We start from the raw sequence: 12,735 nt of genomic DNA on the forward strand, positions 1-12,735 counted from the left end.
TCCGTCTGGGTGCAAGTTGCCCATGAACTATGTTTTAAACACACAACAGGAAGTCTTTGTACCCCGGTTACAACGTGCAGTTTAGATGACGTAAGCAAGCTCTAGGCTTTCGGGACAAAATGGAAGCAAATGTAAAATGCACAGCTAACATCGATTTGGAAGTTATATAACAATACAGACAAGTAACTATCAATTTAATGTAGTTTCTATGTCTGTCTGACACCTTCTATCATTCCTCTTTGTTAAGTGTGAATGTGATTTCACACTTTCACCTGGTCAGGTAGCTTTCTTATTATTCAACAGTTAAGTACTTGATAATGATTCCTGCTGTTCGGTGGGAATCTCTGGGGAAGTAAAACCCATCCAAGGACAACTATCATAAAAATAAGATAAATTATGTTCAACCAAAAACTTCACATGCCACTCAGCATATGGAAATGTCTTGGTCTAAAATTCACTTAGGATGGAACATCACTAAGGTATGAAATGATTAGCAGAATCAAAGAGAATTAATCTTATTCCCATAAACTCCCTCTGCTCCTCTCTACTTGGTGAGGTGGCTTGCAAAAAAAAATTTTTTAATGACTCTTCCAGTTGAAACCATAGTGTCTCCTTAAATCTCTATTCCCAAGACCCAATGAGAGCTGTCATGATTTACCCCCCTTTTTTTTCCTCTAATGATATAAATAACAATAGCATTTTTATAAATAGGTGTAGTGGGTGGGAAGGGAAATAAGTAAGAACAAGAGTCTACCTATATGCCATTGTGATGTCGCAGACTATAGAGCCTCGAACCTAGGCAGGGTAATTGTTCGGTATACTGGAAGGAGGATAATAAAAGCACTTCCACTCCTAAAGAAAATTAAATGTGAAAAAAAGGGGGGGGGGAGACCGATGGGAGTTTGAGTGTAGTGTATTTGTTTTTCGTTTTCCTAAATTGCTGTGCCAAGTTTTGTATTCTTTCTGTTTCCAATTTTGCTTTCGGTGAAGGTTTCTCGGATCTCAGCAATCCCACACATAAGCATTTATCGTTATATCCATTAAGACTTAAGGTTTTAGATTTTCAACTATGAGGGAGAACTCAGCCAAAGATGCTTGAAAGATAAATACGTTTAATTAGGGGCAGAGGATGATCATTAAAGGAAGTCTGACTGCTGCAGAAGTCATTAACAATCTTAAATGAAATTTTTATTTTTATGATAGCCATTTACATGTATAATAAGAGCCAATGATTCTTGGGAGCAGTGTGACAGAAACAGAGTGTGGCGAGAACTCATGTAAGACATACTATTTAAATGAGCTGGTGTTAGCTATTCATATTTGTTAATGAACTAGATATGCAAGGCTATAAGAATGAATGTTCTGATGCTTTAAATTTTAATATCTAGAAATCAAGGGTAAGGACCAATTACTAGAATTTCCACCCTTAAAGGAATAATTAATAACGATATAACAAATGTACGACCCCAAACTTCTAAAAAAGAAAAGTTTAATTTTAAAAAATTAAGATCAATAATTGAAAAACAGCCAAAACAGTAATGTCAAACTGTAGGAGTTTGTGATCATTGCAGCTTTTTGCGCTGGTCATGGATCATAATTCTAAATGTTTTAATATACAATAATCCATACGAGTGCATTACAGACCCTGTTATCACCTGTAGTTAATGGTGTCTGTGATACAAATGAACAGGCTGTTCCTTGCTCTTACCTTTATGGTAAATAAACTAGCATTCTGGAGTCACGATAATTAAATAAAATGTAAATCCCTAATCTCATTTGGCTATTTGGACCCAGAAAGTTACCCGGCTATTACCTGTCTAGTTCTAATGATTAGTAATGATTTATTGTTCTTTTTTTTATTGTTCCAAAAGTGCTCTGATGTGGTGCCTTGATGTCTAATGAAAAGAAATTGGTCTTAAAAAGCTACTCATTGTTTATCCTGACTCTCAGATAACACATTTTTCTTCTGATAAAATATTTTTCTTATTTATTGTTCAAAACACACAATATAGACAATAATTCTAATTCTGGTGCTGTTTTATTTAGTAGTGTTTTATCCCTGGTGCCTGGCTGTCTACCATCATACCCCAGCACATAGCTTGACTCTGAGATAAGCCCCCTCTCCTTTGCTCTCTCTCACATGCATTCTGTAGTTTGTCTGCAGGATGCAGGTTTTCAACTGAAGAGTGCGGTGGAGCTCTTACTGTGCCTTTCCGGTTCCAGCACAATCAAAGTTTTGTGTTTAGAATTGTCCTTGACATTCTTTCGTCCCACAATGGGGTGGACACAGTGTGCTGGAAACCATGACATCATTATCATTGACACAGACTTAAATAAATCACCTGCATCTTGGCCTCTTTCTGCTTATTCAAGGATTCTTCATCTTAAGGAAGAAAGTGTTCTTTATTTTTACAAACCTTCATCCCAAGGGTGACTGGAAAATGCAAACTTTTACAAGTGTTTTAAAAACAAATATACTATGTGGTTTTAGACCCAGTGTGCTGAGTCAGAGTTGTCTCGGAAAATGTTTAAGGTTAGGCGAGAGGCAGAGCGACAGCCAGGGTTGCCTGTAATTTAGAGGAGATGGTCTTAATCTATGGATTATTATGTCCTTCTGAAAATGGATTTGCAGGAAACGTAATTAAATAGGCATATACACAGTATTTCACATACAAACCCGAAAAGGATTAGTGTTGATTTTAATAAATTGAGCCTAAAGTTCAAAAAAAGGAAACGTTGGTACTCAGTGAATTGAAGCCAAGTACATTCTAGGTAAAAGTGACACCATCTCACTTGCATAATCTTTGGTAAAAGAGGGTTGTAGCTAAGGTATTACCACAGAATGCAATCCACACAGAGTGCCAACGACACATTTGTATACCTAGCATTTAATAATTTGGGAAGCAGCCATCTACTGTAACTTCTCTTTACTTTTTCATAAGAAAATGACAATGAGGAAGGAAGTACAGCAGAAATCTTGAACATTACCACTATTATGCAAAAAAAAAAAAAAGTGCTGTTAACTGTTTTCCCTTCAGTGACTTGATCTCTCAGATGGAAAACTTATGATTCTTCTGACTCTTGGCTACCAGAAATCACATGAGATGAGCGAGGAAGAAAGACACAAAAGCTATATTTATAGCCAGTACTGAACTTCTCAGAAATACCTTAATTTAATTCCTTCTAGAGACTGATAAAAATATCAGATGAGGGAGCCTTTCAACCGATCGATTATTACAATTGACAATACAATATTGCTATATATTGAACTTCTAAATGTTTTATGCAAAGTGTCCCTGTGAAAATATTCCTTAAGTAAGAGAGAAGTCCAGGGCCAGAAACAAATTTAAAGTGGTTGTACGGTTTAAACAAATACCATTCAAATCATCTGACTGTTATGGGTAGTAGCATTAAATTAGCATCTATTTATATCTGTATTTTACCTTAAGAGGCCCAGGCTTTTTTAGTTCTGATAACATAAACAAATAGGCTGCAGGATAGTACTTGTAAATCATATATTTTAATTTTGCTGTACCATTTGCTAGAACCTGTTTTTCTACCAGATAATTATGACTAGAATGAGATAAGCAAAGAATGGTCAGGATAAATTTGGGAATTTACAGAGTCCTATTTATAAAGTTTCTCTTATTTTAAGCAAAATAATGATCAGAGAGATATTTATCCTGGATCATGGTTGGTTCTCATTAGTATGGCTATTGTAAAAATACGATTTTTTAAAAGTCCGTGTTTAATTTATTTACTCAAAGCATTTTTTAAACTGTCAGCTGTCCTTCTCTGCCCTCTCACATACTCTGTAATTTGGGAGGCAGAAAATTCAAGAGCTCTCCTGTTTTTCAAATTCTCCGTAATTTAAAACATTGCAATTCTGGAAAATAACCTTTTCACCTATGAATCTTCAACCTCAGTGTTACATATTTTCATCTTCATCACCACCTTGAGCTATTGTTTACCTCTATATATTTTTCTTCAGAAAATGGCTACAGTTATATGCTGGAGCATAAATGATAAGGAAGAAAGATCTTTGTGGAGTTGTAGGGAAAGGCCTAGGAAAGGTATGTTTTAGAAGTTTACATAAAACAGTGAAACAGGTGTTTTCAAATACCTCTGGGATGCTTATTTTATAAACTGGGAATTTCAAGTTTTGATATGTAGAATTAGGTTTAAAAAAAAAAAATACGCCTGCAGAGATTAGCCCCATCGTAGCTCCTCCAAGGGGGGAAAAAGCATGAAATGCTCACTGGCCACTAATCACCCCGAGTTACCAGAGACCCAGCAGCTGGCATGCCTCTTCCTAAGTACAAATACTTAGTTGCTTTTGACTCGTATTGAAAAAATAATATCTTTCCCCCTGTTTGTCACTAGAACTGCCACCGGAAGAAAAGCCCTTCGTTTGTCCCAAATAAGCACCTCTGTTTTTCACAGCTTGCAGTAATGCTTAAAGTAAATAAGTTCTTGTGTAGCTAGCACTATTGGAGTCATTCAATTGCCTGAACAAAGTTATTGTTTAGAGGGTTACAACAAGCCTTTTCTCTGTTTCCTTTAAAAGAATCTTCCTTGTTCCTGTGGTTGGCATGCTTAGTATAGTAAGCCTTTCTACAGTTTTCAAATGCTAAAGATAATTTTCCCCCACAGAAGAAATGAAGGAAGACTATGACACTATGGGGCCGGAAGCCACGATCCAGACCACAGTTAACAATGGTACAGGTAAGTTGTGTTTACCACGCCAAGATCATCCTTGCCCTGTGTCATGCGGATTTAGTGAGTCAGGAAGAGAAATTCTGGCCCATCCATCTGTAGCTCCATGACTTAGCGATTAAGTCAGACATTACAAGTTTCCTGATTTTGTCTCAAATCGGAGTTCTCTTTATTTTATTTTGTTTTACTTTACTTTATTTTACTTTATTTATGTATTTTCTTTTTCTCAGCAAATATATCTTTCATTCTTAAACCCCTGATTTGCCTGTGAAAGTTAAGACAACTGAACTGGATACATAAATTTTTTTTTAAACGCATGAGTTGGGCAAATTTCTGGTAGTAATTTTTATTTTAAAAGACTGCATGAATAATCTCAAAATTAGAATGTAATATGCCTCTCCTGGCTACCGCTTGATAGTAGTCATTGAGAATTCAAATGATATGCTGTAATTTAGATTGTAAATGTTTTTTCAGGAAGACAAACCGAATTTCCATGAACATTCCTCACAAAAATTGATCATCTGAGCTCCTGTGTATTCTTTCTTCACTTTTAATTCTTGGTACCCTCTGCCTCCTCTAAATAACGTTTTCCAGGCAGAAGTTTTAGAGAAAATTGACAATTTCACTTCTTTTTATTGAAGCCAAAAATATTACAGTAGGAAAGTGGTAAGCAGTGTTTTCTTCTTAGTCTGCAACTGCTGTGGAATGGGATTTCAGGACACTTGTGACATTCTATGTTCCTCTCCCAACACTGAATGATGCCGGCCCTCACATTCTCACATCACCACTGCAAATGTACATTGACTCACTATGTTTATCTCTCTTTTTCTGGATAAGGCTAATTATTTTTGGTGTTATAAACAATCCTTCACATGGCCATTACAAATATTTACCTGGTGCCCAGTGTAAGGTTATCTTCCAAAACAAAACAAAACAAAAAATCACAGCAGTATATCCGCTCAAGTCACCAATGAGAAAAAAAGTCACAGTTTTATGAAGTTTTAGAAATGTGAATAATTCAGATGATAGTCATATCTCCCTTGTGTTGATACACATCATAATAAACTGCTCATGCTGTGCTTCTATTTAGAATTCCTTATTAATAACTTACAAGGCACTAATTCACTTTCTTGGGTGTAAAATAAGAGAAATGATGAACAACTGTTGTAATTTTTCTCTCATTTGAGTATGTCAATTTCAGGTACAAAAATGAAACTGTGCAATATAGGATTAGGGAAAAGGTATAGAATTAAGAAAGATTAATCCTGGTTTTCAGGTATAACTCTGGCAATAACCAGATTGTAACCTAAGGAATATCAGTTACTCTCTTTGGAACCTAGTATCCCCACCTGAAAAATAAATAGATCACACTAATTGCTTCTTAAGAATATTTCCAGGTTTAATCATCTATGTTGCAGGGGTACCAACAAGCCAAAATAACTTCATGTAAAAAGACAATAATAAAGAGATAGCATACATTTGATACTTTCTATAATATCCCAACTCATGGCATCAAAAATGGCTTCATGTTTTTTTTTTAAAGGTAAATGTTAAATTTCAAGCTCAAACATAAATAAATCCTAATTCTTATTAACTTTATAGATGTTAAAAGTGTCACAAAAATTAATTTATCCCACAAAGTGACAATTTATTAGCTGTTTTATACACTTGAATTCTAAATATAAAAAATTATTCCTGTACAAAAAATTTAAAAATCAATTCTGAAAATGTACTTTCACCAGGCTTTAAGATCTCTTTTTCTAATACTACTCACTATTGCTTATAGTTTATGTGTATTCAGTCAATAAATAAACAAGTAAGTATTCATTGAGAATCTTCTATGCACACCATTGGTGCACTTGTGGTGGAAGATGGGCCAGGAAGTTTAAGACATGGTTATTATTTAATTTGGAAGAGGAGACTAACATACAAGAAAAAACAAAGAAGGGGCACCTGGGTGGCTCAGTCAGTTAGGCATCTGCCTTTGGCTTGGGTCATGATACCAGCGTCCTGGGATCGAGCCCTGGTCGGGCTCCTTGCTCAGCGGGAAGCCTGCTTCTCCTTCTCTCACTCCTCCCGCTTGTGTTCTCTCTCTCGCTGTGTCTCTCTCTGTCAAATAAATAAATAAAATCTTAAAAAAAAAAAAAGAACAATAAGAAAAAGGTGCCCGATACACAACAAATAGAAGGAACTATAGTTATTTCAAATTACAAAGGTAGGAGAGATCTTGTGGGGTGAGTATTCAGGAAAAGCTCCATGACAGAGGTGAAATGTGAACTAAGTATATTCTCGGTGATCATGAAGAAGTGAGGAAGTATTTTCTAGCAGAAGAATGTGGAAGCCAACGAAAGACATTGTGAAATCTGTAAAGAAGATAGTGAGTAAAGGATTCTCCTGAATCAGAGGGTCCTAGGAGGTAGTTCATGGGAAATGGAGCTGGACAGTTAAGGTGAAGCCAGCTGATGGAGGATGTTAAGCACTAGACCAGAATTTGTGTCATGTTATACTACCGTGATTTCTGTGGGGGAAAACCAGACTTTAAAAGACCAACTGGAAGTCATTGTAGTCACTCAGGTGTGACGTGATAAAATGCTTGTCTTAGGGTGGTGACAGTGGTGAAATTAGCAACATCATTTCTTAATAATCAGTTGAATCTCTGGGTGAAGGAATCAAAATGGCTTCAGGATTATACATCTGCATGTTTAGAACATGGCAGTACTTGCTATTTCTAGATAAAAAGAAGGAGGATCCAATTTTGAGAAGACCTTGAGCTAGTCTTTAGACAGAAGTATTTTCATATAAAAGTTATATATGGATGTGACTAAAAGAACGTCCATCGGAAATGAGGAATTGAAACACAGGAAGTCAGGGCTGAAGACATAGATTTGAGAGTGATGCAAATATATTCTGATAGTATTTAACATCATGGGACCATGACATTAACCATTGGGAGTGTATTTATTGAAACAAGTAGAAACCTGAGGCCAGGGCTCTTGATGGGTGGGGAGAAAAATCAAATTTATTGAAAGAAAAAAGATAAAGATAGAAAAAAAAAATTAAACAACCACAAGGCAAAGAAAGAAAGTTTCAAAAAGTAGTGACTGGTCAATTCAATCAAAGATTCAGATAACTGCAACGGAAAAAATGCTGAACGAATACATTGGACTTGGTAATTAGGAACTTACTGGTGATCCTCAGTTTATAACTCTGCTCTTTAGAAAATAAATACATATTTCTTTACAACTGCAAGTTGCTGCTTCTTATCCCAGAAACTTCTCAGTTGCTAAATACATGGGGAATTGCAATAAGTCATCTTTTTTGGTTGAAATTGCTTATTAATGGACCATCTCTTTGCCTCCACCCAAGTCCTACAAGATCCAGCTATTGGCTGACCTTCTCTAGCCATCCCAACCTACACTGATATCTTCTTCCAGTGAATGCTAATTGAAAGAAACACCTAACCTTGTCATAAATTCTGTAGTGTGTTGTTAATTAATGTGCTATCTTTTCCAAATTAGATTGCAAACTCTGAGAGCATGGATTGTTTCTTAGGCTGCCATATTGCCTATAAGAGCACCTTAATTTTTTTTTTTAACTTTACTTCAATCTTATTTTTTAATTTTTAAAAAATTTATTGTAGTTAATTTTTAATGTACAAGGTCATATTAGTTTTAGGTGTACAACACAGTGATTCAACAATTCTATACATTACTCAGTGCTCATTAAAGTAAGTACACTCTTACTCTTAATCCCCAACCTATTTCACCCAACCCCTCAATCCATTTCCTCTCTGGTAACCATCAGTTTGTTCTCTATATTTAGAAGTGCCTTAAAATTAATAGGCTCTAAATATATTTTTAATGAATAAATATGGAATTAATTTACTATCAGATACCATTTTTCTTTTCTAATCAAAACAGAACCAATAGAGGGGCAACTGGGTGGCTCAGGGGGTTAAACCTCTGCCTTCAGCTCAGGTCATGATCTCAGGGTCCTGGGATTGAGCCCCGCATCGGGTTCTATGTTCAGTAGGGAGCCTGCTTCCCACTCTCTCTCTGCCTACTTGTGATCTCTTTCTGTGTCAAATAAATAAATAAAATCTTAAAAAAAAAAAAAAAAGAACCAATAGATATTGAAATAGATAAATTCTAAACAGGTCATGCAAATTTTCTGATAAAAAGTATTATTATTAATGGGAATAAGTTGTGAAGGAAAGACAAAGACACTGTCTCCAGTACTTCTCACTGAATATTCAACACACAGATTTCATTCCTAACTAAAGTAAGTAAAAACTTCTGAATTTCCTTCTCAGCTCTACACATTAAATAGCAAAAACTAATTAAGTTCATCTAGATAAATAGAATAGACTTCTAGAATCTAAAAGTATCTTCTTCCTAGTGTATTCTGCTGAGTTTAAAGCTACAAGAAGCAATGGGAAGAGTTTAGTTGAATTGAATCACAGAATTCTAAAATTGAAAGTTATACTACAGAACAATTTCTTAATTGTATTTTGACAGTTGAGGAAACAGTAGTAAAAAATGCCACAGAGCTAACTGGTGGCAGATTTGGAAATAAAAGCTAAATTACCCGACAAACCTTTCACTTCAGAAGGTTTTTACCACTCTGAGGAGCTGTCCTGCTAGAAACTATGGCATCATCTTTGACTCCTATATGCTTTATCTAATTCGTCATCAACTACTATGAATTCTACTATCTCAAATAGCTTATATCACTTTTATTTCTCCCCATCATTTTTTGCACTATCCTGATTTAAATACTCATCTTTCATTCAAGTTGATGTTCCATCAACACAGAAACTCTTTTCAGTCTGACAGAATCATACCCATTCTCCACCAGGAAGTCATCTTACAGTCTCCCACTCAAGATTAACTACTCATTCCTTTGAGGGTCTTCTTATAGAATTTACAAGTTTTCTCTCATATTATACTTACTTACCAGCAGGTATGCTTCTCCCCACTAGATTGTAAGCTCCTTGAGGACAGAAATGGTATGGGGTTTTGGTCACTTGATCATTATAGATCCTAGAATGGTCTATGTCACCAGGAGTTTTTAAAGAAATTGAGGGAGTGAATGAGAGACAAACAACAAGTGGACTTCCCTTTCATATTTCCAAGTTGACATATTTTGATACCTGGTGTGAAATAATCAACCAGACATTTTCATCTCTCATTAATGTCCCAAATGAGAAAAATTCAGTTACATTTGACTGGTCTCTATCCTTCATGTTCTCCTCAATTTGGTGGGTCCACATTCATCCTATAACCCTTTTCTCATTGTTCAAATACCCTTCTTAGAATTCATACTTGCCCCTTAGGAACCATAAGCAAAATCCGCATTCTTCAGAGCAGTATTAAGTGTCATCCATTTCATATCAAAAGTGTTTCATTCCCCTCAGACCAGATCCCCTGGTAATATCAAAAAAGAAGCACATTTATACCAAATTCTGAATCTCTGCCTATGCTGTTCCTTGAGACCCTAATCTCTCACTCCTTTTTGTCTAGTTATCCAAAATCTAACTCACCCTTCTGTTCCTCAGGGCCGGCTCAAATTCCATTTCTTTAATGTGGTCTACCTAAAACACCCCAAATCATGTCAATCTCTTCCTTCTCTGAAATTCCACAGCCTTCAGGTGGACACTACTAATTTTAACATGTCAGACTGTTCCTTTTTATAATGTCTGTACCTATTTTACCTAGTTAATTTTGCAAGGACAAGAGATTTCTTGAGCTCTAAAATGGGAGCAGAGTATCATGCCATTTACCTCATAGGATTGTTGAAGTAATTTAATAAATAATATATGTATTAGCTTTAGTAAGGGTCCCAAAAATATTTGCTTTAAAAAAAGGACTATTCCTTCTTGCCTCAGAGTGCCCAATATAGCAGTGTACTCACATGGTAGGAGTTATGACTGGTAGAATGAATGAATGAATGAATGAACGAACATTTGGTGAAGAAGAAATAGTCTCTGAGAATGGAAGCCACAATAAAGGAAAACATTCTCCGTGGAGGGATTAAGTCCAGTATTTTCAGAGAGTGAAACCTGGATTTAAGTCCCTGAAATTAACTTGTTACACACAAAGCCTATCACCTTTTTTTTTTTTTTTTACAATGAAGTTTTAGATTAGGAACACAGCAAAGTTGATTTATAACAGGAAGTATCACAAACCCTAATTTATATTAACAACACTCTACATTGCATTTAATATTCTTATATTGGTTTTAGTGTTTTAAAAATGAAAGAAATTGTATGTTTTAACACAGAAGACAAAGAATGTCCTTTTATAAGGAACATTACACCTTCTGTATTTTAATCAGATTCAAATTCAGAATAAAATTATTGTGTAGAATTTTTAAGAGGGTGAAAAAAAAACTGTTTTCTAAGAAGATTAGAGAAATGGAAAAACTTAGGAGCATTATAAAGCCTACATGCTAGTAGTAACAAGGGTCTATCTTAGGTGCTTGGTGATCATTAGCATTAATGCCGTTCCATGTGCATATAAAGACCCAAATAGGCCCCTGATGTTTTCCTCTTTGAATGTGTGTAAGTTATATTTATACAGACAATCTAGTACTCCAGTTATAAAGGGCTATTAATAACCACCTGCATCTTTCCTTCCTTTGCTGGGGAAAGAAAAGCACCTTACAACCTTACATCTAGAAACTGGGTAAGGAAAATTTAAGTCTCAGTTCCTAATCTTACAGAACAGAATAAAATTATTGTCCAAGAACTACGTATATCAACTCTAACTGTAGTCATTAAACATGTTTCCAATCTTTTCAGAATAATATATGAATGCTTTTACACATCAAAGGCAAGTGTTGGTTTGGGATGCTCCAGATTAGTCTAGAGTCAGAGAAACAACATTTGAATTTTGCCTTTACCAATTACCAAGTTCATGAACTTGAGTATATAAGAATTCATTTCTACATCAGTAAAGTGGAAATAATGATTCCCTATGTACAAGTGAAATTTTTTAATTTAAATGCAATTAATTAACATATGGTATATTATTAGTTTCAGTGGTAGAGGTCAATGACTCATCAGTCTTATATAACACTCAGTGCTCTTTACATCACATGACCTCCTAAATGTCCAGCACCCAGTTACCCCGTACCCCTACCCCCTCCATTCCAGCAACCCTCAGTCTGTTTCCTATGATTAAAAGTCTCTTACGGTTTCTTTCTTTCTCTGATTTCATTTTGTTTTATTTTTCCCTCCCTTCCCCTGTGATCTTCTGTTTTGTTTCTTAAATGCCACCTATGAGTGAGATCATATGATAATTGTCTTTCTCTGATTGGCTTATTTGGAGCTAGAGAATCTTAAGCAGGTTCCACACCCAGCACAGAGTTCCATGCCAGGCATGATCTCACAACCCTGAGATCATGAGCTGAGCTGAAATCAAGAGTTAAATGCTTAACAGACTGAACCACCCAGGCACCACAATGGAATATTATTTTCAAAGTACCTAATGCAGGGGCACCTGGGTGGCTCGATTATTTAGCCTCTGCCTTCTGCTCTCGTCATGATTCCAGAGTCCTGGGATCGAGCCCTGCATCGGGCTCCCTGCTCCATGGGAAGCCTGCTTCTTTGTCTCCCACTTCCCCTGCTTATATTTCCTCTCTCCCTGTCTCTCTTGCTCTCTGTCAAATAAATAAATCTTTAAATAAATTAAATAAATAATAAAAAAATAAAATAAATAAAATTTTAAAAAACAATACCTAATGCAACGCCTAACATATACTAAATGCTCACCCTGATTTGATTATTTCACCAGTTTGTATCTACAGGTAAGTGTTAAACCAATTTTATGCATTAAGAAATAAATGGACTCTGAACTGTTTCATCCCTTTACACCGGTTCCTCATTAGCTTCTTCTCTAGAAAACAAAAATGCAATATCTAACAAATGCGAGGACTTAACCAGTCAATTTTGAGAGCCTCTGCCAATTAAATTCCTTTGACATCTTTGAAAACCAAGCAGACAAGCTGTAGGACAAA

The 12,735-nt window shown here is 35.6% G+C and overlaps 1 protein-coding gene across 4 annotated transcripts in view; it reads left to right on the forward strand.

The window, feature by feature from the left end:
- Window positions 1-12,735, forward strand: part of LOC111144776 (zinc finger E-box binding homeobox 2) — a 134,704-nt gene that overhangs the window by 89,706 nt on the left and 32,263 nt on the right. For 2 of the 4 annotated variants that reach the window (XM_022499240.1, XM_022499230.1), the window contains one exon: window positions 4,654-4,725. In XM_022499240.1, the coding sequence (XP_022354948.1) occupies window positions 4,654-4,725 (72 nt within the window). The remainder of the gene's footprint in view (window positions 1-4,653; window positions 4,726-12,735) is intronic. The other 2 variants (XM_022499247.1, XM_022499254.1) reach the window with 1 other exon arrangement.

The sequence above is a fragment of the Enhydra lutris genome, unplaced genomic scaffold (assembly GCF_002288905.1).
Source record: "Enhydra lutris kenyoni isolate GAN:26980312 unplaced genomic scaffold, ASM228890v2 scaffoldscaffold1, whole genome shotgun sequence".
Classification (NCBI taxonomy): Eukaryota; Metazoa; Chordata; class Mammalia; order Carnivora; family Mustelidae; genus Enhydra; species Enhydra lutris.